The 23,979-nt window shown below is 43.7% G+C and overlaps 9 protein-coding genes across 9 annotated transcripts; 1 reads left to right on the top strand and 8 right to left on the bottom strand.

The window, feature by feature from the left end:
* Positions 1–42: 42 nt before the first annotated feature.
* Positions 43–3,831, bottom strand: BGW36DRAFT_93836 (uncharacterized protein). Its single transcript, XM_046222712.1, has one exon. It carries the CDS (start codon positions 3,553–3,555, stop codon positions 88–90), a length of 3,468 nt encoding a protein of 1,155 aa, XP_046076938.1. The 5' UTR covers positions 3,556–3,831; the 3' UTR covers positions 43–87.
* Positions 3,720–4,957, bottom strand: BGW36DRAFT_93859 (uncharacterized protein). Its single transcript, XM_046222714.1, has 4 exons — positions 4,870–4,957; positions 4,336–4,804; positions 4,024–4,285; positions 3,720–3,925 (listed from the first exon to the last, which is right to left on the bottom strand). The coding sequence occupies exons 2-4, from the start codon at positions 4,758–4,760 to the stop codon at positions 3,884–3,886; spliced, it is 729 nt and encodes a 242-aa protein (XP_046076937.1). The 5' UTR covers positions 4,761–4,804; positions 4,870–4,957; the 3' UTR covers positions 3,720–3,883.
* On the bottom strand, positions 4,958–5,996 carry BGW36DRAFT_93845 (uncharacterized protein). Its single transcript, XM_046222713.1, has 2 exons — positions 5,377–5,996; positions 4,958–5,306 (listed from the first exon to the last, which is right to left on the bottom strand). Exons 1-2 carry the CDS (start codon positions 5,772–5,774, stop codon positions 5,090–5,092), a joined length of 615 nt encoding a protein of 204 aa, XP_046076936.1. The 5' UTR covers positions 5,775–5,996; the 3' UTR covers positions 4,958–5,089.
* Positions 5,997–6,165: 169 nt separating this feature from the next.
* BGW36DRAFT_414274 (uncharacterized protein) lies at positions 6,166–7,270 on the bottom strand (the record flags this gene model as incomplete). Its single annotated transcript, XM_046219285.1, has 3 exons — positions 7,073–7,270; positions 6,798–7,018; positions 6,166–6,733 (listed from the first exon to the last, which is right to left on the bottom strand). Exons 1-3 carry the CDS (start codon positions 7,151–7,153, stop codon positions 6,166–6,168), a joined length of 870 nt encoding a protein of 289 aa, XP_046076935.1. The 5' UTR covers positions 7,154–7,270.
* A 1,327-nt stretch (positions 7,271–8,597) lies between these two features.
* BGW36DRAFT_423457 (uncharacterized protein) lies at positions 8,598–10,698 on the bottom strand (the record flags this gene model as incomplete). Its single annotated transcript, XM_046219837.1, has 6 exons — positions 8,598–8,967; positions 9,042–9,127; positions 9,196–9,404; positions 9,537–9,958; positions 10,014–10,169; positions 10,250–10,698. The coding sequence occupies 6 exons, from the start codon at positions 10,696–10,698 to the stop codon at positions 8,598–8,600; spliced, it is 1,692 nt and encodes a 563-aa protein (XP_046076934.1).
* Positions 10,699–11,505: 807 nt separating this feature from the next.
* On the bottom strand, positions 11,506–12,855 carry BGW36DRAFT_394120 (putative epsilon-lactone hydrolase; the record flags this gene model as incomplete). Its single annotated transcript, XM_046217884.1, has 6 exons — positions 11,506–11,649; positions 11,708–12,291; positions 12,341–12,486; positions 12,543–12,574; positions 12,636–12,733; positions 12,795–12,855. The coding sequence occupies 6 exons, from the start codon at positions 12,853–12,855 to the stop codon at positions 11,506–11,508; spliced, it is 1,065 nt and encodes a 354-aa protein (XP_046076933.1).
* A 2,620-nt stretch (positions 12,856–15,475) lies between these two features.
* On the bottom strand, positions 15,476–16,323 carry BGW36DRAFT_423455 (uncharacterized protein; the record flags this gene model as incomplete). The annotated part of the gene is made up of 2 exons (XM_046219836.1): positions 15,476–15,770; positions 15,833–16,323. 2 exons carry the CDS (start codon positions 16,321–16,323, stop codon positions 15,476–15,478), a joined length of 786 nt encoding a protein of 261 aa, XP_046076932.1.
* A 3,043-nt stretch (positions 16,324–19,366) lies between these two features.
* Positions 19,367–20,779, bottom strand: BGW36DRAFT_370220 (uncharacterized protein). Its single transcript, XM_046215221.1, has 3 exons — positions 20,361–20,779; positions 19,913–20,294; positions 19,367–19,853 (listed from the first exon to the last, which is right to left on the bottom strand). Exons 1-3 carry the CDS (start codon positions 20,482–20,484, stop codon positions 19,631–19,633), a joined length of 729 nt encoding a protein of 242 aa, XP_046076931.1. The 5' UTR covers positions 20,485–20,779; the 3' UTR covers positions 19,367–19,630.
* A 1,549-nt stretch (positions 20,780–22,328) lies between these two features.
* Positions 22,329–23,318, top strand: BGW36DRAFT_444468 (uncharacterized protein; the record flags this gene model as incomplete). Its single annotated transcript, XM_046221643.1, has 2 exons — positions 22,329–22,347; positions 22,396–23,318. Coding segments are annotated over 2 exons (942 nt in total), but the record flags the coding sequence as incomplete, so codon positions are not given.
* Between the last annotated feature and the right edge of the window lie 661 nt (positions 23,319–23,979).

Here is a 23,979-nt window from a genome sequence, read left to right as displayed (position 1 = left end):
ACAGGAAGAGGCTAAGGTGAGGGAGTGTGTCGTGGAAGAGTTTGAAGGTAGTATGATGAGAGTATTTCCAGTGACCTGCTTCACAAATTAATCCAGAAAGCAATACCCCCCTTGGCAGTGGTGTGCACATCCAAATACAACGCGGAATATTTTTCTATCATGTTGTAAACTTCTTTCGCCCTCCTTGTCTTGATTCTGCCGGTCAAGTATACAAGGTTGATCATCTCTGTGTCGTGCCCATCTGGCACAGGGGATACATCTTTCTTCATATGAGGATTTAAGAAATCTCAGTAGTTTCTCACTGAGAGTTATAAAGGAGAATCGAATTTGGCCCGACGTCTGTCTTTGGTGGTTCCAAAGCCTTTCCAAGTGGTTAAGTGATTCAAGACATGCTGACACGTCGGACTTGGCTTCTGCTGCGTCAAGCCTCTCGTTAATGAGTGCGCCTTCACAGAGTTCTCTTATAGCGACTAATTTGTCCTGGTGCAAATAGATTTCGCTGATCAGCGAAGTACCAGATCGCAAATTCTCATCGCAGAGATTAAGACCATCTTCCCACTGCTCTGTGGCTATCGCCTTTTGGATCATCCACTCCAGAGTTGCTGTGAGAAAAACATCCACTTCCTTAACGGGGCCGAACTTTTTCATGCTTTTCCAATTTTTCACATACTCGCCACACAACGTTTTCACTTTCTGGAAATCATTGCAACTTTTGGCCTCCTCTATGCCAACATAGAGCGAGGCTTGTTCAACAATTACTGTACGTAGCTCCTTGAGAGCTTCTAGATTTCCCTCATCAGGTATCCCGTCAGGGATAAGGCTTAAGATATCGTTGACATAAGACCGAGCAAGATTAAACTCTTCGTTAAATAGAGCACTCCGAATAGCGTCAATTTTAAGCTCAAATTTGCAATAACATCGAACCTTCTCTAAAAAATCGAGTTCCGCAAAGACTTCACGTATCAACTCGTCCTTCTCAAAGATCTCCTCTACACGGTCCAAGTTCGCAAGAACGCTGGTGTATTTGTTTTCTGTAAAGGCATCCCTTGATGCCACCAATGCTTCGACAAGAGCCTCATTATTGGCGATGCTTTGCGTCACAGAGTGTTCGTCCTTGGAACACTTTGCATGCATTCTGATGAGCCTTTGCATCTTTCCCCTAGGCATGTGTGACAGATAAATACCGTTCCCTCTCTTGAATGCAATTTGATTAAACCAAGAAGTGTTGATGAGAGATGCATGTTTGGGTGCAACATCAGCCATCAATGTTAACAATTCTTTACTCACTTGTATTGCGTCTCTCCTGCCTCCACCTCCTTCAGACGGGAATAGGCTGCTTACTAACATCATGTAAAGTCTGTCCTCATCGATCCCCTTCTTCATCTGATCCAATAATGGGCCGAATATTTCAAGTGTGACAGATCCTTTACATATATCACGCAGGGATTCAATGTGCTCATCAGCCTTATCATATGAGAAATCGTCCATTGCTTCTTCGAGCATATTTTGATGGTGTTTAAAGGCTTGCGAGACATCGCCTGTATCCGTGGCGTCTTCAAGCTCCTTGAGTATCGAAGAGAAGCCCTCATTTTTACTGGGTACTTCAAACTTCACTTCAAAGGGACAACAGCGGATCGAATTTTCCAGCTCGACTCGTCTCGCAGGCCCCTCTGTATATTTCCGAAAAAATTCCTTCAGCTTGCTGCGGTTCTCATAATAGACATCGAGGTTCCGTTCTGGGGTTTCTTCATGCTTTTCCGTACTATATTCGGATGCTTGACTATTCAAATTCTCAATTATGTCATCAAAAAACCTATTCACTAGCTTCACATCAATATCAAGCCGTGGGATTAGTGAGTTCTTGTCTTCTGGCAAGTCCACTGGAAACTTGACACTCTTCATGTAGTGACGATTGTCATACTTTTCATTTTCCAGCTTTTCAGTGCCACGGTTGAGCTGTTGAAGAGCCTTGTACCGCAACGCACTGACTATCGGAAAAGCATCTTGAGCAAGTTTCCGCTTGTTAAAGCTCCTCTGGTGATCAGAGAAATTAAACATGATATCTCCGAGTAAAAAAGCCTTTAAAATTGGAGCCACGGGGCTTGAGTCTTCCCCGTGATATTTGTCTAATAATTGCATCATCCTGTTGCTTAAATTCAGTAGTTTTGCGCGGCGCTCATAGCACCAGAGCTGTAATTTCGAGCTGCAGAAAATATAGCCTATAGACTTGATACAGAATGTGATGATATCAATTGACCCTTGTGAATGCTCAATAAATATGCATAGGAGTTCGAGAAGACTTTCTGTAATGTGGATCGATAGTGGGTGATCTGCGAGGTAGGTGCTGACCAGATGTATTGGCCACTCGTTTGCAGATATCTTGGACGGGATTTGAAGAAACAGCTTGATACAAGTAAGCACATTTGCGTCGCCACCGCAATTGGTAGTTTCGATGTCTAGCCCATCTTTGCTTGAAGGTAATGTTCTTTCCATTTTCCAGTGGAATGGAATCAACTGAATGGATTCCAATATGAGTTTATGCATATGGGGTTGTTTTGTATATGGGCTGAACTCGAGCACAAAAGCACGGGCATAAATAGTGAATAACGGATGCACCCAGGCAATCTCCGACCGTTGATCTGTGCGTATATATCCTCTATCAATAGCATATGATAATGTCAGTGCTGCCCATTCAGTAAATGACTGTAGCTCGACCTCTTCTTGTTTATTAGGATCAAAATCATTTCCCGAAGTGGCCATGAAAAGCGTCTGGAGCACATATAGCGGGGGTGTTTCGTTCCAGTAACAGCTGAAAATTAATAGTAAGACAAAGCAATCCCGGGGAAGTGCCGAAGAGAGGTAGCAAAGTTCCTCGAGAAGGGAATATGGGCCTAAACCCTTCAGTTCTGATAATGAATTAAATATATCACTATGCAGTCGGTGGTAAAACTCCCGCCATGGTATTGAAAGTGCTCGTTGAACGGGAAGAATCTCCAATAGGGCTGAAGGGAGACCTTGTAAAATGTCAATTACCGCTTCTAGCCAGTCGATGTCCTCAAAGCCCCACTTTGAGGTATCTTCACCAGCGTCGCAGAGAATCTTTTGAGAAAATTCTACGCTGTCAGACAGATCTAACCCTTGAAGTTCAAAACGCTGGATCTCTGGTTTCTTGAGACCTATTTTATTCCCCAACCATTCGAGATCAGGGCGCCGAGCAGTCAAAATTAACCACCCTCGTGTTGTAGCTTCTGGCCTGGTATGAGGGATAGCTATCGATCTTATCGTTGCATAGATTTCCAATGCTACCGGGTCTGCGTGTGCTGAGTTACCCGCAAAAGGCGTACGAAATGGTGAGGACAGCATATCGAGACCATCGAAAATAAGAATTACCTGACAGGCACAAAGAATTTCTGAGATTATAACCTCAAGAATATCAAGATTATGAGATTGCTCTGATAGGGAAGGGATGGTCCATATGTTTGATCTGTATTTTTTGCCCAATCCAGACTGGAAAAGTCGGTTCAATACGGCATGTGCCAAGTCACCTGCAGACATTATTCTTTCTTCAGAAAAATTGATCGTGATGACCGCATCTACAAAGAAAGTCTGTTTCCATATGGGAACATCTCAGCACGGATACTAATGGGGTGATTTGGATCACAAGTCGTTACAGATGTAATATCTTTGTTTGTCTTGATACATGTCTCTTGTCAATCATGTATTGCCTCAAAGAGCTCTTTCATTGCTTTGAAGGACTGGCAAACTACTAGCTGTCAAAATGCCAATTGGGATATTGTAACGAAATTTGTTCAGAGGCGTCACACTTCAGTTTTCCAATTGATTTGAGGGGCTAAGTAATCACTCAACTCCTGGGTGGACTCATTCAATCTCGCATAACTTTTCTGTGTCTTTGTGTAGAGAATTTCTAGTAGTCAGTTAATTAACATTCGACGAGACCTGTCAGATGGGTCAGCATTCTGTATCCAGAACCGATAACATCCTTACGGCTAGGAATGGACGAACCATTAGGTAATAATGATTATGATTAACACTGATACTGTCTCCCAGGTGAACTCGATTCTCTCCATTAATTCGAACATCACTGAATTGATGCCCTACATACGGACGGTTGCATATGCTAGACTCCGAAGGATTGAGAGTTTCCACGGTTAAATGGGTCAATTTTTCATCGATTCTTTGCAGATGGACCTGAAGATCAAATGCTGCGTCATGGATCAACTCCTTATATTCCTCAAGAGCTTGATGGGAACTTTGAGAGGTATGTCTCACGAAAGAGTCAATACAGGATGAAGTAGTCAAGGAGTGGCGACTTACATAGTAATAGTGCCTATGCCGATTGCGATCGTCGACTTATAACCTGCAATGGTGTCCATAAATTCATTAATATCGCCTCCCATGAAACTCATCTTTCTCCAGTCTTGAAATCCTATTTTGGATTTTGCGCTAAAGGCATCCATGGATTCTCTAAACTCGATGCATATGTGGTTATATCGCTCTATAGGTCGTTGAAGCATCGTTAAAATCGACTCTTCGGTATTTGTAATTTGCGTCAGGGACATCAGTTCACCGATAAGGTCTTCAAGCTCATCTCGAAGCCTCCGTAAAATTCCGTGATGATCTTTAAAGCGTTTTGTAGTTTCATAGAGTGATCTCGTGGAATGTATGGCGGATTCGACAAGTGTCTGCATTGACACACGAGGATGTCCCTTTCTTAACGGTGTTTCCATAACAGTTTCCATTGCCGTTTCTCTCGCAAAATTTAGTGGTGCATCCAAATTACCGTCTAAATGACAAATAAAAGTCAACAAATAAATAGTGAAATCAAGCAGTAAAGCTGAGCAAACATACCACAATTGAGCGAAAAAGCCTGTGTGGTCTGCTTGCAGCCTATGTGACCATTTCTGGATCTTTCTGCTCTTGGGGTATCCAGTATAACAAAATCTTGATCATTGGTCTCCTGGTCAGACTGATCCTTATTTTCCAGCTTAGAAGTATAGGAATTGGTATCTGTTATGCCTGTGGATAATTGGTGTCCAAATCAGTGAGTAGATCTTTGGTAAGAGTTCCACTACAGGACAAAGCCCTTGCCTCTTAACGTACCCGAACGCTTCTCCTTCACCAGCCGCAGTTTTGGTGTATTCGAACCAGGTTCTACTATTGTTTGTCCAATTATATGTTCCAACCTTTCATCAATACTTTCAAGATGAGCCTCAAGATCGCATTTGGCGGTTTGTATCAATATTTGATGCTTTTCAAGGTTTTCAGCAGTTGTGAATGATTTGCGACTACTCATTTATTAGCTTAGGGAAATTATTTTTCAAAAGTATGGGCTATTTATTGAAGACAGAAACTTACAGCTTTACATCACCAAGGGTGACCTCGATGGTCAATTTACACGCAGCAACTAGTCGCCTAAAACCGTCAATATCATCATTCATATACCTTATTCTAGCCCAATCACGAAAGCTTGACCGGGAGCCACCAGACTGTGATAAACAGATCATAATTTGCTGTTTAAAGTCTTTACAGGCATCACCACATCTTTTCAAAGGCACACGGTTAAGCACATAGAGGGACGACCCAGCTGGAGTCTTAACCACGTCACTAAGCGAGCCGAGAACTGCAATCAAAGCCTCCAGCTCCTCAAGGAGGTCGCGCACACGTTTTGGATGAGAGTTGAAAGTCTTGATCGTCTCATATAGAGTGATGCTAGATTGTAAAGCAAAAGAAGCCGGCTCTACAACTTCTGCCATTGTTGTGAATATGAGCTTGATAACACAGCAACGAGTAAAGACAGGTTAATGTTGGCGCCCAGTGTCGCGGAGTTCGGCTAGATTAATACACGTCAGTCGTGGAGTGGTTCGGCGGCCAATCATCCAATCAACTAAGCATGACTGCCAGCGTTTACCAACCATAAACAAAGGGGTTAGTTATTGCCCTGAAAGAGTGAGATGTCAACCAGCCCCACTAGTTGCCGAAGGTCTTTTGGAACTGATTAAGACAGAACCACTTTACAAAGGTAGATATCTGTTCCCCCGCTTGGCCACTTGAATTCACTCCCGCCACCGTCCCGCTTTTTTGATTAGGTTACTTAAAGAGCGAGGCTGCCTCTGCTTAAGTTAGCATGAACACAAATGCAAGTATTTAAATTCCTTCCAGACCGACCCTACTGCTCTCCCACTCGTCACAAATCTTTAATTTTGCCTCACAATTTGCCCTTATTGCCTTGAAGGCATCTGGCCCCAAAGGCAGTCTTTCTGGTAGCTGCTTGTTCGCACAACGTCCCTCGCCTTGAACTGCTTCAACAATCAGAGCGGCAGCCTTCCGGGGATCCCCTGGCTGGTTACCATCTGCAGCATTGCAGCCCGCTTCAATTAGTTTATTCATCTCGGCATACTCTGGCAAGTGATTGGGAGCACGGTAAAGTATGTTTCCAGGTCTAATGACTTGGGTACGGTAATATCCTGGCGTGACTAGGCAGGTTCTAAGGCCAAATGGCTGGATCTCAAGGGCCAGATTTGGCACAAGACCCTCAAGAAGGCCCTTGGACCCGGAGTACGCACTGGCACCAGGCGCTCCATAGTAAGCCCCCACGGAAGACATGAAGAGAATAGTTCCGGATTGGCAGACACGCATGTAAGGAAGTAAGGCCCTGGTCAGGTTCAATGGACCAAAAACATTATTACGGAGGGCGTTGGTGATAAACGGTTCGCTGTTAATATTTCCAGACTGTTACATTGCAGGCTTTTTTCTGAGGTCCGACTGGCTGGACTCACTCGATTTCTTCTATAACACCCGCGTCGATGTATGCTGCATTGTTGATCAACACGTCGATCTGCCCGGTGATCGACCAAGCCTCCTTAACTTTGGCATTGAGGACGTCAACTGGGGCGGTCACGTTGATTTCCATTATTGCTATCCCAACTTCCTTGAGGGGAGCTAGCCGTTCGAACGCACTATCTTGTCCAGATCGTGCAGTTGCAATAACATTGTCGCCCTAGAGTATCAAGTCATCAGTATCTTCAAATAGATGGAACATTGCTGGATTTACAGCAGCGAGAATTGCCAGAGCCAGAGCTTCTCCCAGGCCGGAGGAGCAGCCAGTCACGAGCCATGTGAGTTTACCGGCCATGTTGGTTGATTATGATATTTCTGCAAGGGGGGAATTGATACGATGTCGTGGACCTCGTGCGAGTTCTTGTGTTTATCGGAAATTTTAATAGAATTAATAAATATTATTGAGCATATATCCAGAAAACCTGTACGCATGCCTGATAAAAAATATATGTAATCTATTGATATTGAATGGGTGAAGGCCTGGTTTAAAAGTACATGGTTCAATAAATTGATACCCGAAAGACTAGCATTTTGCCCCAAAGGCCATGCGGTCCACCTGCCTTATATTATTGAGGCTGAGGAGAAACTTTCATATTCAAAGTGAGTCTGCGTGGATTCACCTTTTCGGAAGTCGATTGTCAATATCCCTATGAAATATTTGATAGGCGTAACGATGGGGCGGGAGGGTGTTGCTCGTGGTTCTGGGGTTGGGCGTGGGAAGAAGACTGGTAAGAAGGAGGCGAAGGAGGATAAGAAACTAAAGAGGATGTCGTGGAAGTTGTCCCTGGAAGTGATGATGAGCTTGAAGAGTACATATAGGAGCGCTGTTTGATGACATCTGAACTGGAAGAGGGAGCGAGATGTGCTGGTTGTATCATACGTAGATGAGAAGCGTCGGGCACATGAATTCAATGTTTATGTTGTAATTAGTTGAGGCTCCGGATTATTGTACGAATAATATTGACAGAGTCACGTTAAGCATACTCCAATCCATCTGATAAGTATCGAGAGTCTTCTTTCCATTCTACATATAGTCCCTTGTGGGTTCTCTCCTAAAGCAACATTACGTAGGAAATCGGGGTGTGCCAGCAATGGCCGGGATGTCAATTGATGGTTGTTCGGCATTGTTTTAATATTTCAAAAATTCTTGCTTAAAACGTGTTTAAAAGTTATCTATGTTTATCTATTCACTAATCTAGATATATATCTATATATTATATATTACTAAATTGCATAATACTATATAAGAAAGTATATGAATATAATAAAAAGTAATAATTACTAATTTAAAGCATTATTAAAGAAGTATTATTGAAGCTACCGAGTTAGATAAATGTGTGTCACTGTGTCTCTGTCTTTGCATATCACGCCTGCCTGAGGGTGTTCTTGAAGATATTCTTAAAGCTTTTTTTAAAAGTATCCTTGGATGTGTTTGTCACAGATTACTTTATAGTACATCTATGATATGTATATATTAGATGCATACAGCTAAAGTTGAAGAAATCTATAAAGTACTGTAGAATTTCCACTATGATTGCCTTGCTGACTCTATCAATATAATCAAAGTAACTTATATCCAAAAGTTATAAAGAATAAAATAACATAAACATATATCTTTATGAGTTCATTTGTCTCCAAAAGACAAAGTAACCGTAAATCATTCCTACCCCTTCCCCCCACCATATATCTCATATATCAGCTAGGGACTGTTGAATTCATGTTTCACTCCAATGCGGCAATCAAAGTACAAGTCTCTTGCTATAATACGAAACCACTACCTCCACCAAGCTGTCACCTTCATTACAAAGCTTCAAATGCCACTTGCGTACTACTTCAAGCACATTGTAGTCAAGGACTGTGACATGAATAGTCCCATGACACTTTTGGTGAAGTAGCCTCGCGAGAATTGTTTGAAGTTGTGACGACTCAGAATCATTAAATGGTATCTTTCTTCCCTCGGAGATCTTCTCCAACTCGCATCCCCAGTCAATACCAAAGCGTTGTCCGATTGCTTTGGCAGTCAAAGGTAGATGTTTTCGAATGGTAGAGTAAGATATTTTGGAAAAGAAGTAATTTCTCCAGATCACGTAAGACAGGTCTGTGAGATTACTGCAGTTAAAAGGTTCGTAAGCCAAAAAAGAATTAAAAAAATTAAAGTAAATTACTGGTTTTGTCATACGTACGATGATCCAAGGTGACAATTAACGGAATCCGCGCCCTGTTCCAGGAGCAGCTCAACAAATTCGAGGTTAAGACCCAAAGCAGCCTCCTGCACCAAGTTAGATTGGAAATTAGAAATAAAAACAAGTTTAACAGGAGCTGACAGGGATGCCATACGCAGAGAAGCGAGCGTCCATATTCAGTGTAATCAAATGGTGAGGCCTCTCTGGCTGCAAAGAGTCGTCGTAAGCCTGCCACATCATTTCGCCGCACACATTGAAAAACTTCTGACTTATAAGAAACGACGTTCACCTCATGGACGAAACGTGTTAGTTGCGGCGGCGAATTCACGGATTCCCAGCCCCGAGATAACAGCAAGAATATCCCTGCCGTGTCTCCTTTAGCAGAATCAAGCACTGCGGGTGAGAAAAGGAAGCGTGATTCAAGGTATTGATATCTCTCGTCGCATCCTTGCTGACCCTAATGTCTTTTGATGAATTCCACAGTGAGAAACCCACCTGGAGTTTTAACTGTGCCATGAAATCGGGATGTTCCGATTGCGCCGGTTTCAGGGAAATGTTTATAGAACGTCGACGTGGCAATTTTCGTTCTGCGACCACCTGTCTCGCAATCCATAGGCATCAAGGATAGAAAATGATGATTGGACACACTTGTTTGTTTCGAGTTCCGCAAAGAGCGCGCAGCTGCTTCATGAGCAGATGCGAGCAAATGAGTTAGCTCCGTACAAATCCAATCTCGATCGGCCCTCGAGAGTATTCGTCTCTCCAAGATCAGCGTTTGAAATACATTAGGAAGATAGAGCGGGACCTGGCTCAGCGGCACAATTAGATATTCCAGGCCTCTGCCCTTGAACGAAATATCGGTGGTTTCCATCATAGTACTCGACGGCGGTATGAGATGGCGAGATACCTCGTCGACCCTTGTAACAATAAGATTAGCCACTTGCAGGATCGTTTCATGATTGAAGGCAACACGGTAGCCCAGATCTGATATTATTTTCTGTGTGGAACGAGCCAATGAGATATGGAACCTGTTGGCTGGCTTGAAATCCTTTATCTTGCTGAGACAGAACATTTGCGATGTTTCTATCCACTGCTTTGACTTTTTCTCGCAGGATGATATCATGCTTTCTGCAAGTAGTATTGTTAGTCACTCGCATTTTCTTAGTAAAGAGTATGGACGTATAAAATTAACGAGACAATTCTCTTACCCGCTGGTAACCTTTAGATTCAGCATCATTAGCACCATCTGCCCCTGTAACCGGTCACACGCCTTTTTGATTGCCTCTTCTCTCGAGACATATCCCCACAGAAGCCTAAGATCTTGAAACATGGTTCTTGGAACAAGCGTAAATGCCTTGATGACGTTATGAAGCTGCTTGATTTCAGAGTCGCAGGTTTTGAGGAGGTTTTCGAGCTCTTCTAAAGGTTCGAGGCTGTCTTCTACGACGTATACCGAACTTCGATATTGTTTCGCGTATTTCTGAGCTCCTGAAACCGCCTCATTGACTTTTTCCAAGGTTGATTCCACTAGAAGACGGTCTTCCGGTGCCGTTGCGATTTGTTCCATGAAACCGTAAAGGGCTTTCGCCGAACGGATCACTATGTCTGCTGCGCCAAGCACCGAAGTAACGTTGGCAAAGTTTGACAGCTGGGCCATGGTTCGATCAGGGTTTTCAAGATATTAAAGAAATCCTCTACTATAGAACAACGGAGATATCGGACGACAAATGTATCCTAGAAGTGTTAACCATACATCCGGAAAAGGGAGGGCGGCCGGCCTCCGTAGTTCACACAAGGCTGAGCCTTGCACAGCCTGGTAGTCAACTGCTATTGGCGCCTCTAAAGACCAATCATCTTATAATGGAAAAAATAGGAGGCCTTTTCTGCGTTCGTCAAGTTAGGCGTTATTTACAACGGATTCGGCTGGCTGGGGAGAATAGGATTTCTCATTATCTTCATGAACATAGCTAATGAGAGTTTCTGCTTTATGTAATAATATTTTTATAGTAGAATATATTAATAAGATGAAAGTAACGATTACTAATTTAAAGTATTACTAAAGAATTATTGTTCTATTAAGTTGCTTATATAAATGTGCGTTACTATCTCTCTGTCTTGCCTATCTGAGCGCGTTTCCGAATTTGGGAACCCGCTCTAGACGCTTCAAGAAATAGAGGACGATACATACCTTGTTGAATGTTACGACCCTTAGAATCTAAAACAGTTTGGTGGTGCACTAGAATCTGATTTTAACTAGTATATCTGATTTGTCTTTTCGTTTTTAGTACAACAGTTAACTTCTTTGTCGCTTTGCTAGTTTAAGCAATAGCAATAATTCAGTTTAGCTCCATAAAGCTGAAGGAACAGGTCTCTAGAGGGTTCATATTGAGGATATCTTGCAAAAGAATAACTAATATATTGTTCGCCCCTCGCTTTCCATTGCCTCAGGGGCATACATGCACATTTATGTACGCAGCCGCTCACCTAGCCAGTTCTTTAACGCGAGTCCCTGTTGGGTTTCGTGTTTGTCACCAAACATAGGCCACACAAGAGGTGCGATATGACACTCATTTCGACCAATGATGAGAGTTGTTTCGGGGTTTACTTTCTGTAAGCAATCAGTCTCGCCGATAGATCGAATGAAGTGAACTTGTTATATGACGTACGCTGAACGTCTTAGTCCAAGCCTTGATAGGGTCCAAGAGCATCTCGTCGGTCCCGGCAAGGACGAGGATCTGTTCGACTTGGGCATCTTCCCACCACGTTTCAGGTGCTTCAAGCGCCTCGATATAATAGTTCGTGGATCTCCCATACAGGTATTCTTGTGCCCATCTCTCCATGACTTCCACTGCGTCGATATCTTTATGTTCATTGTCCTTCATGCTAGGCCAGTCATCACGGAAGGATAGCCAAGGGGATAGAAGAACGATAGCTTTAAGCGGCTCAGTGATTTTCAGTGCTGGAGCATCTTGAGATGGATGGGACAAATGGGACAGAAGTGCTAGGCATAGATTTGCCCCTGCGGAATCGCCAGTAAGGACCACCTCCGACGGCGAGCGTCCAAGATCCTCAATGACAGACCGTAGAGCTTCCACTGCTTCGCAGAACTGTGTTGGATATGTTGCGTGGGGTGTCAGGGTATAGGTAACATTAAACCAGCCCGTAGTAATACCATCATCGGAAAGCGTTCTTGCTACCTCCGGCCAGAATTCGAGATACGATTCTGTTGCATCCGTGGCGAATCCTCCGCCTGAGTCGCTCCTTCAGCACTGTTCTCTGAAGATTGGGCCAACGCTTACCATGAAAGTTGATCACCACATATTTGGCAGTTGGACTACCGAGCCAGAATCCCTTCAAGCCGCGCTCGTTCGATACGAAATTCGGCTCGATCCCAGTCTTCCTACAGTGTTCCAAATAGAGGCGGTCGTAGGACTTGAAAAGATATCTATCCTTTTACAGTCAGCGTCCGCATGCTTCTCCAAGACAGTAACTGATACGCACTGGAGCTGGAGCGGACTGAACCGGCTAGTGAGCTGGTATAATCGGTAAGAATTCTATTCGTGTATAGACATAGCTGCGAATAGGGTAAGGTACCTTTTTAAGTACCGCTTGTATCAGGTGGTGATGGTAGCTATCTGCCCCCGACGGGCCGCGAAATGGGCCGCATATAGCAGCAGATACCAGTCTTGCTCCTTCATGGCCATATTCAGCCGAATACCAAGAATATGGGAAGATATGGTTCGGTTTACTTACCAACAGAGACCCAGCCTAGCCAGGCATCTACCGTTTCCCATACGCTAAGGGTGTGTTTCATTGCACTGACGTTTTCTTGGTGGTTTTTCAGTCAATTGCTGGGCATTGGACCATGGCTGTTGCAAGATTCCATTTGATTTAAGTAGCTGTCGCAATTTCCAAGCTTTGTGAGCCTGCTTTCCGGCTTGATTAGTATTCAACTCCACTGCCGAGGTTTAACTGATTTTACGGTTTGGAGGTAGAAATGCTCCCTGCGGAAGTCAATATGTGGCTGAACTATCTAGCTAGAAAAGCATCGTGGATGGTATTTTATGGGAGCTGTTAGGGCGTATTAGGACGATTATTCGGAAGACGTTCTAATAGCTTATCCTCCATAGAAAATTTTACTTTTCCTATAGAAATGCCCGGCTATACTCAAAACTGCATGCATCCACATCAAAAATCGCCAGGCTCCAAATCCAGATATCGATTCTACCCTAAAAGTCACCATCCATAAAGAGATACACACCAAGGATATCTAAAATCCCACCTAGGAGGTCCCTGCTGCCCCTTCTCTGTAAACAAAAGGAGCCAATGATGTACCTGATGACCCAAAACATCGGATACAGCCAGTGGAACTGCATCGGATGATCAGAGGCCTCAAATCACCCAAAGTTTCTGTCCAGATTATAGCAAAGATAATTACACGTGCTGATAACCAACAACGACAAGATGCCAGTGAAATGAGCAGCCTTTTTCTCGTAGAAGGGGTCGACAAATATATATGATTGTATATATTCTACAGTATTTATACTTAAAGCTAATAACATAAAACCCGGTGGGTACCAGTCATCATGAAGACACCGACGGCAAGGAAAATAATTTCGATGATGAGGGAGTTGGCATAGAAGAGGAAGGGACGTAGATGATATGTCGTTTATGGGTGGTTTTGAAGTCATCTGGGCCGGGCTATGATGTGTTGGTATTGAGCCATGTTGACTAAAGATAGTGGCTATGACTGCTTAAATACATAAACTGTGCATTTCTCCATCTTCGATTAATCCAGTTCAGTTGCAACCGAGGTGCCGGTCTATACACCACGAGTAAATGTTAACTTAGTGATTCGGTGATTAGTGATCACTCTGGGAGCCGAGCTTGCACCATCGAGAATTCCCATCACCGCTTCACTCCTGTTTCTCATTCTCTACACATCTTCCACAGAAGGACTATGTGCACAATACCATCGAACAGCCATGGTCACTCTTCTTACCACAGAGATACCAACTGTAGAAGTGGCACCCCCACTCCCCAATGGTTCATCAGTGCTGGCACCGAGAAAACCTGAATGACCGCTTGGATCTGGGCAGCCTACGCTGGACGAAAACCTAGGCAAGACGAAGGTACACGAAAACCTCAGAATCGAGTCCGGAAAGGCAAAACCGTAGACTAACAGAAATCAGCGACGCATCAGGTTCACCAGGCCGCAGCCCTAGTTAACCTCTCGTACCGTTAAAATCGCAGGCCCGGCATGAGGAGATTATAGCCTGATGGGCCCCAGGATCCGGCCTTGTTTTGTTTGTATTGTTCTTGTTGACGAAATGAACCGCAGCAGTTCGGTATAGGATGCTTGTGGTGTAACCTCCATATGGTACTGTCCGTAGATTCCTTCTATGTCAACTCGATATACTTCCCATCACCTCGCGCGTTCAGCAGGATAATCCACACCTTTCCCAATACGCTATTCAGGATCGAGATTCTTTACGGCAGACATTAAAGACAATACTTTCTTTTAAAAAAATAATGGTTTTCTGCTGAAAATTCACTTTGTTTCCATGTAAACTCGTATTATTACCACTCATAAGATTTAATTAGTTCATATAATAAAATTAGCCATTAACATCAACTCAAGTTTATACCAGGTTATAATATAAGATTATTGATCATCAATACCTTTTAAGCTGCACCCAAGGCGCTCGCTAGATCTTTGAAAATGATACTAGTTGCCGTTGGCAGGGGAAAACCTTCTACTGAGAGCGTCGCAGCATGGTGTTAAGATACCTAGACATGTTTCAAAGTAACTGTTTGATAGTTTGCAATATTCAATAGATGATCATAGGGAATTGCACTGTACCTAGAAATAAAAAACGCGGGGCAATAAGTGCAGCAAGGATGGCAACATTTAGCTTAACCATCGTTACACAATCAACAATATGAATAACAACAGGAAATTTTAGAAAAAGCACCACATTGATCATCTAAAAGTATATTGAATGCCATAATGGCTTCCTAGAGTACAAAAGAAGGGTATTATATTACACATTCTAGTGCGAGCCAGGTAATTACAATGCATACTTGGGTTGTCCACTTCCCCATCTTCGCGGACATCGAACATGGAGGGGTTCACGGATTTCAGCCGCACGTTCTTGACTAGCCTATGTCTAACTTCAATTCATAATGGTCAGTGGAGACGATTAGACGGGAGGCTTCGCATTACGTGCAGATCATCGTATTCAGTGCAGATCAATGCGGGTTATCTTCCTACATCACGATCTGTAGTCTGAGAGCATCTCATGTGTTATTGATGACAAGCCAACGCCAAGTAATTTATTCATCCAGAGGATAGGGTAGGACTATGAGCCTCAATTCAATATTTTCATGGACAAGACTATATAGAGTTTCAATGCAACGCTTCTTGATCTCTCTCAAAACCACACGCCATTTATCGCTCGACGATCTATCCCATGCACATTCCGCTCGTGCTCCGCAAGCTTGTCGCGACGAGTGAACCCATTCTGTCCGGTACGGTTGCAGCCAATCCAATTACAGGGATACGGGCGTTGCATCTGATGAATGCGTTCATGGCGGTAGAGATCTCCACGACGGGTGAAAACTCGCCCGTTACAGATGGGATGACGACACATGTATTCATGACTTTGAGTTTGATCGATATTCAGTGGGAACGACCCAAGATAATCATCACCGAGAGAAGGCATAAATCTTGCCATCAAATTAGCATAATTGAATTCCGAACGGAATCGTACTTACGGAATCGTACTTACGGAATAATTGATGGATTGAGTATTTCGCCGGATTCTGACGGTGCTTGTTCGTTCACCATTGTGTTCATGATTTCGTTATGGCGAGCTAGTAGCAACGAAAGCGATTCAGGAGCGCTTGGCCAGGTAGATGGAAGCGATTCATCGACAGAACCCTGCACCAATGGCATCGAGGCGTTGTCCATTAGTGGAAAAGGACTAGATGTGGTCTCTGAAAGTATTTCTTGTTCATTTCCAGAACTGAGAGTTTCCAGATCGGCCAAATGCGGGGATATGGAAGGTATATAGAATGGCGACAAGTACATGCGAAGGCTACCGAGACCACTCTGGACGCCATCATCCAAATGAAAATCCTCCGCCGTGGTCACACGACTAGGACCGCGAATGGGAGCAGTCGTGTTGCTCAGCTCCTCCTCGTTGACACCTGGTACCACCGATGTTTGACTCTGGGGCGACGCATTATGAGTTGTAGGAGGCCATTCATAATTCTCCATCGTTAAATGCTTATGAGGATATGGCCGTAATCATCTTCACGAGTTCTAACCTATCAATAATAGAATTTTTGCAGTATTTATAGGTGCATCAACATCCTCCTTGGCCGATCAGCAAATCGTATGTTGCCTCCGACGACATTTTTCGGGCGCTATCGCGACTCGACTCTCAGCCTCTCCGAGTTTTTAGCACTCCATGTAAGTTATATCCGACGAATTAACTGGTGACAACTGGACAGGAACATTATTCCCCCACAATGCCCGCGCCCGCCAGGAAGCCCTCCCATGTTAGGTTTCGCTTGTGCAGATTGGTCTATCCATCAATAATCGGCGGAAATCAGTGTTAGTATTATTCGCAGGGAGACCAATGTGATGTTGTTGCATATTGAATCGACAAATCAAAAATGAAACGGTTCACAGCGGGAAGTTCATCGTAATAGCCTCGTCTGCGTCTCGGCGTATTGGTCAAACGACCCAACGAGCTGACCCTAAAGAAGTACACGTTGTGATAGGTTCTTACCAAATACGCTGTCCCGAGGGTCAACACTGCGTCGACAATGCCAGAGTACACGGTGACAGTCATAAACATGTGTAAGCCATGTTGGGCTGACATACGTCGGGCGTAGCTGCGTCGGGCGTGGATGCATCGGGCGTGAATGCATCGGGCGTGGATGCGTCGGGTGTGAATGCGTCGAGCATGAAGGGCTCGGTTGAAGAGACATCAGCATCAGTGCCCAGCAATCGTGATGGAGGCCATTTGGAAAGCAAGTCTCATGCTCTCACGTGACCAATTCGGACATTGCTTCATCACGTGCTCGAGATGACATAGCGAGCCACTGGGTAAATTTAGAAGCAGAATGATTCAACAGCGTAACGGAGCAAGAACAGGGTGCCTCAACAAAGGCCTCGGTAGGAAAAGTAGAAAGAATTCGACGAACCATCGCCTAGGAGGTAGCAATAAGATAGAAAACAGAGAGATGACCTGAGAGGGACAACCCTCTATTTAAGTCAATCTTGCCCAGGTGTGTTGCCTTAAGAATCCCGAGATACTGCAACAAGGACCTCGATGGTAATATAAAAAGATTTGAGAAACGAGATCCAAGGTTATAGCGATAAGATAGAAAACCGAAAGATCAGTTTTAATCGAGCACAACTCGCTCTTTAAATAAAGTCTGCCTTGCAGCCTGCCTGCCTCGAGGCATTAAAGGCCCTGTGACTATGCCGTGGAGCATAACCCGTCGGAGCCCAACACGGGCAAGTCTGGAGGCAGTAGAGCCAATCACATCGAGCAACCCGCGTCCTGTTTGGATGTTTGAGGGTGCCCGCCCCGCCAGGGGTGGCGTACTCCACTTCTGTGCATAACTGCTGCTGCCGATGACCCACCCTCAGCAGCATTTCTCCAGGGATTTGGGAGTTCAGCGTGCGTTCTCCGAACTATACAGTGAGACAGATTGAATTAGGCTTTGGAATCCAACTTTGGTACGTAAATTTTATACCAAAAAAGCAGAACCGTTTCTTATAGAATACTGAGATTTCAAATCTCAAAATTCACGTGTCATTGTTTCCTATAAACAATACGTTGCCGTATTGAATGTCACTGCAGGGGCACTACCATATGCTGTTGACGAAAGCATGTAGAATGGATTACGTGTATAAATCGTCCATTGGACCAGAATAATTGAACTCAGTATCTGTATACTTGAAATAAAAGATGGTGACGAAGCGGGCCGAAAAAGGTCATTGTTGGGCTCATGACTCCACTTCCTCTCTTACACTGGCGGAGCTCTCCAGGATTAACCACTGATACGAGAGCGACAATCATTTCAAGCTACAGCTGGGCAGCAAAAGCATCAGCACCCTTGACACGTTGACGGTCCCCACTGTAGACGTAGTGCAGAACACGTTGTTGGTCATAAGAAGTCAAAGATGTCTCGCATCCTGTAATGGAATTCCCACCGTAGCAAAATTCTACAAAGGTACATGGAGTTTTTCTTATGGTGTCTCAGCATACACAAAGTCTATTATGTCAACTTCGCCACTATGTAAAATTTAATTGGTTTAATGCAGAATAATACAAAGTTACATGATTTCTCCTGGTCAACTAGGGGAGTAAGTTTGGCTTGCTTATCACGATACTGGCTCTTTCTCTTTGTTACCCTGACTCGTCATGGGCAAAACTCGGCTTATAAGAGCAAACCCTTCACATAGAAAACTGTGCTATTAATATTATGATATGCATTTGTTTATTCTTGAATAGTTCATGTGGTTTCATACATTATCAAAACTAGGGCATAGACAGACAAATTTAACACTAGTTCCTCAATTCTTCAAGTTACCTCGCGCATTTAAAACAACTAAAACGTCTTGCTTCTCATTCTCACCGTCTGGTGAATTACCTAAATCCATCATTGTTACATATAATGGTTGGATAGAATCCTGCTGTGGCGCGTGCCTACTCAATCTCAAAATATAACTCAACGAATAGCTGTCAAAAATACTTCAAAGAGGAGCGGGGCATTACCATTGAGGCTCACAAAAACGAAATTCAACGGTTTATCAAGCATGAAATTGATGGGCCTAATGATATTGAGCCTAAAGCTATGCATGAGGGGCTGAGATGGATATTCTGGAGAGAATTGTCGACTTAGCTAAGGGACTGTTTGTATAGCCGCGCCTAACATCACTGGCAGTACTAATAATGATGCAATATATTCCTATTGCCTACATTGCAAGTCCGTGCCGTCCTTCAGGCTACAACCTTATATCACCATGAAAAAGCTTTGAATAAATCAGCACCTGACCTTGGTGAGGCATATAGTGGAACAACGACCAATTAGATCACAACAGCAGCCGGTTGCGCTAGCGGGCCAGGAAGGAAGATCATTGGGTGAATTCGTTTGACAGAATAGCGACTCACCATTGATGAGCTCTTACGCTTACTAGCAATTAAGGACAGCGACACTTGTTTTGACCCGAGGGATACGTCTATTCGGGGATACTGCTACAACTGCTACCAGCTGACACTGCGGCCATGGTTTGTCAGTGACTGCTCAAAAGAAATCCATGTTTGATTCAGTACTCTCTTTAAGAACACCTCCTTTCGCAGAACGAGATATTCGATCTTAATAATGCGCAATAGCACGGCAGAATCACATGCAATTTCCTTAATTTTCTATATTTAATTGGTTCTTAATCCGGTAGGTTGGCTGTGGACACTGATATATTTATTTATACCTCGAAGCTGTACATTTTGAGAAGAATCAATCTATTGTATCAAAATTGAAATATCCTCAGTATATGATTTGATTCATCATGCTTTCTCGCCCGGAATGAAAGGACAGCTACCGGACAAGCCACTGGTCTCTGCCTTCTGCTCGTTCTTGTCCTCACGCGCAATCTGGCGGAACATATCAATCGGATCAAACCAGACGTCAATCTTCTCAAGCTTGAGCGCATCGTTCACCTTGGCGACAACAATGCCTTGGATATCGATAGGGCCTCCATGGGCTTTGATCGTGACTTTTTCCCCAGCACTACACCGCAATCAGTCCGATATCAAATCACCGGTACTCAGTGAAAAGAATAGACTTACTTGTTATACCCTACATAATCACGTTTCATCTCCCCCCAGTGTCTCCACTTGAAGACCACCACGGGCGGCCCACTGTACACCTCGGTCACCTCCCATGCAAACGTGGGCATCATGCGCTTAAACGATTTGTGACTCTGCTCAAAGTCATTTTTTTCGGGGTCATAAAACTCGTTTGCCGTCAGAAGCGCATTGTACGTGCCAACCTGGAGCATATGCTCGCCCGTCTGCGGAGGGCCACCGTTGAGCGAGAAGGTGTATTTGGAGTGGTCAATGGTTCGCCAGTCGGAGAGAGAGGTCTTGAACGACGCCTCGATCTCCCAGTTTTTCACAAGATTTTCAACGAGGTTGGGTAGGCTGCCAGCTTCGTGGCTCATGGTCTTGGCTGTAAGAACAAACTAAATGTTAGCTAATCCTAAGAGATCCTCCTGCTGACGAGCAGAAGACGTACTCTTCTCATAAAACGATCTCGTGTTAGAGTAATCCGGAGGACTGCCAAGTCGCCATGCGGCGTCGGTGTCCTTCAAGACCGCATTAGGATCGAGAACGTAATCGGGAAGTCCTGCGTCGCCCATGTTGTATGTGTTGTATGTTTAGCTGGGTATGGAGTGTTGTGAAAAAAGTTAACTTTAACAGGGGAAATCAGGGGACATAAGAAAAGCTCTTGGAAGTAGCATGGTCTAGACCAGCCCGGCATATGTGATAATACATATGCTTCAAATTTAATTATGTTCAAGCCCCAGGACTGTAGTACACACGACTAGTGTTTTTTTTTTTTACCAAGGCCCTGTAAACAGATTGCTCGAACCAACATGCTATGTGTTCCGCAATTGGACATGTTTCTGAGTAAGACGGTTAGGCTAACGAGTGACAGCTGCGGGTCATGCAATCCAGATTGAGCGATTTAAATTAAAATGATAATTCGGACTGCTCCAGTTGGCCATCTGTAACGAGTGGCGTCTCCATACTGAAACGGTCCTTCCTATCCCTGCCAACGCATGTGTAATCGCGCAATTAGTACTGGTGCCGTTAATATTTGGATTGAGGACTAATGCACATCAGTATGTAGTTTCGTATAATATTCATGCTACTAGATTTGGACTTTCGGAGAATTCCGATGTTTAGATAAAAGACGTGCGCTAATGGCAACAGTACGTATTAATGAACATTGAAGTAATAAATGATGATACATAAATCCGACGCTGGAACCTATAGATTCAAGTTTCAAATATCCTACTGCCCCTTATTGCCTGACATTGAATTAAAGCTAGAAAAGGGAACTAGGCAGAAAAAAAAGCACCTTATTTTTCAAATCACGTTTTTTAATTCGCAGGGCAGTAGAATTTTCATTCTGTACATGTATAATATAGTTGCCACGAATTGTGCCCACCAACGAGTACCAACCAGACTAGTAGAGCTATTGAAAATATATGGAATTGTGTATGACACTATTAATTATGCAATCCCGTTAAAAATCCACTTAAGAATTAACTAACGCGATCGGACGCCCCCCACCGTTGCAAAACGGGCTTGCATGAAGCTAAATCCTTGGCTCATTTCAATGAATTTGAAAGCCTGGTCCAGCCCAAGCCCAGGTGATCCAATTATTCTAATATTTGTAGACTTTATAACAGATGCACCTTTCTCCAGAATTACTAGCCTCTGAAATATTCTAGTGTAATATTATCTACAGTAGCCTTCATAGAAGGAAGTCAGGACAGGGTCCGGAAGAAACTTCCTTGCTAATCCTACTCTAAGTGGAGAAATTGGAGTACCCAAGTGATCCTGTATACCCCAAGATAGTAACCGACAGTTGGAGAAAGGCCACACTCTTCTTTTATTGCAAAAATACTTGACTTGTAAATACATAAGTGAAAATCAATACGGCCATATATTGGCTAGCGGATGTTCCCCCGTCTTTCTGAGCGAGGCTATCAATATCGGAGGGCCAGCAGAGGATGCTTTTCTTTATGAATTGTAATACGGTGATTATATATACTCTTAACTATATTCTGAATTATCACTAGGTTGAGAATGTTACGATTAGCTCATAAAGCTCTTTGACCAGAACCAAATGTAGAGAAATCAAAGGCTCATTATGACATCAATTCTCCTATAAATAATCGACAGAGAGCAAGATTAATCCTTCCTTTACTAACACTTTCACCATCCATCTGGCCCTGAGAGATCGCGTCAAATGGTAAAATATTTCGGCTGGTCAAACCAGCCATATGATTGCTGCATAGCATGCGGATCAGAGCCACATGTTACGTGGTGGAAACCGGATATCATTTTTGACCATCGCCAGGACTGGAAGCAGTTCAAGAACCCAGCAAGCTTAAGGATACTAGACGGTGCGATCGTTGTTAATGCTGAGGATATAGAAAGCATGTCGTTTGAAGAGGCCCCCTGGATGTGGACGAATTTCTATCGAGCAAGTGAGACACCATTAACTGAAATATTGCAGCATAAGTTGACTGGATAAGTCATTCACAGACTACACATCGGTCATCTGGGTGTATCAGGGATCGGCCAATCGTTTGAGGAATCCTTCTGGGAAGCCGTTCCTCAGGTGCCTCGAGATCCACATAAAGCTCGCATTGGCGATGCAAACAACCTGGCTTACCGATCCTTGTGTACTCGATTCCAACCCATAGATATGTATCGTTCGGGTAAGAATAAGAACGCCAAACAGATAGGCTACATTGTGCATGCACACTGTTGGCTCCTGGTTGGCCGATATATCGGAATCGAAATAATTACAGAAAACCTCAAAATATTTGTCAAAGCCGTGGAACAATTCTGGACGCAAAACATACACCTGTGGATGACGGCACCGTATAATAAGGATATTGAGCTTGTGGAAAGAAGTGAAGATGATGGCGACGTGGAAAGCAGCGATGATGACTACATACCTGTTAGAGCATGGCGAAATCCAGCAATTGTGCCCGAAATTCAGACGATTATTGAACAGGCCACGAGGGTCGTCCACCAGTCACAGCCAACGACCACTATGTCTTGGATTCCTTTAGATATTGCCATACAAGTCGTTGAGATTACTAGGCTGGCCAGTGCCACAGACACCCAAAACATGCTAGCTGCCTTTGGGTGGAGATTGCCTGATAGTTACTGGCAGAGCTGTTGTGATATGGAGTTGATCTTCGAATATGGGGATCTCAGGAAGTCCAATACCGCGGTGGATTGGCAATTCCTCGTTCTTGAGACTGAAAAATTATCGGAGGATGATGACTGGTGTAAAAGAAGTGGGCTTAGAACTCGTCGTCGCATTTTTCAATTCCTCCCACAGATTAGAAGTATCTTCCTCGACATGCTTGAACAGGACAGAAAGGATCCTGGATCTCTAAGTGGTTCTGGTGCAAGGTTTTCCCTAAGGAAACCGTTTATCTAACAATTAAACCTGATCAATCATGTTGGGCGGGACTGGAGCAGCTTTAAACGTTTAAGATGCCTTAATACATTCCGTCATCAAAGAGACCAAGGTTGATACCGTTCTTACATGTAATCATATAAATTGATATTTGAAATAATACTTCACCTAGCATTCGATGTCTTCTCTTCGTAGTGCTCTTTATTAATCAAATATTTAAATCTACTATCCCTAATTTCTTATTTATCATATCAACTCTATTTCTTAGGGCTATATTGGAGGCATTTCATACTGCTAACCACACCACGAGGTATTTTCCTGCCGCTTGTACCGTATCTTCCGCAATTTTCGGTGAAATAAACTTAATTTGTTTCATCAATGATATTCGTGGCATTTTTCTTACTATCAGATTCGTAGGAGTTTCAAATTCCCGACTATAGATATTCTCACTCCCTACAATCTTAATCAGAGGGTGTGAGAATAGATCATCACGAGGGCACCACGAGGGCACCGCCTTACGCTGATTATTCTGTAGGCAAAACACGGCTCGTATTCAATATGTGCGTGCCTAATATAATATACGAAACATTTAAGAATGTCCAGCTGTTTTATATATCACGGAGTACATGACGTTGGCGATTCCGGCAGCGACATGTACTGGCAAAAGAGCATTGTGACAAAG

This window comes from Talaromyces proteolyticus (assembly GCF_021365285.1).
Source record: "Talaromyces proteolyticus strain PMI_201 chromosome Unknown BGW36scaffold_2, whole genome shotgun sequence".
NCBI lineage: Eukaryota > Fungi > Ascomycota > Eurotiomycetes > Eurotiales > Trichocomaceae > Talaromyces > Talaromyces proteolyticus.
The sequence above is the reverse complement of the archived record's forward strand: the minus strand, read 5'-3'. Positions and strand labels throughout refer to the sequence as shown.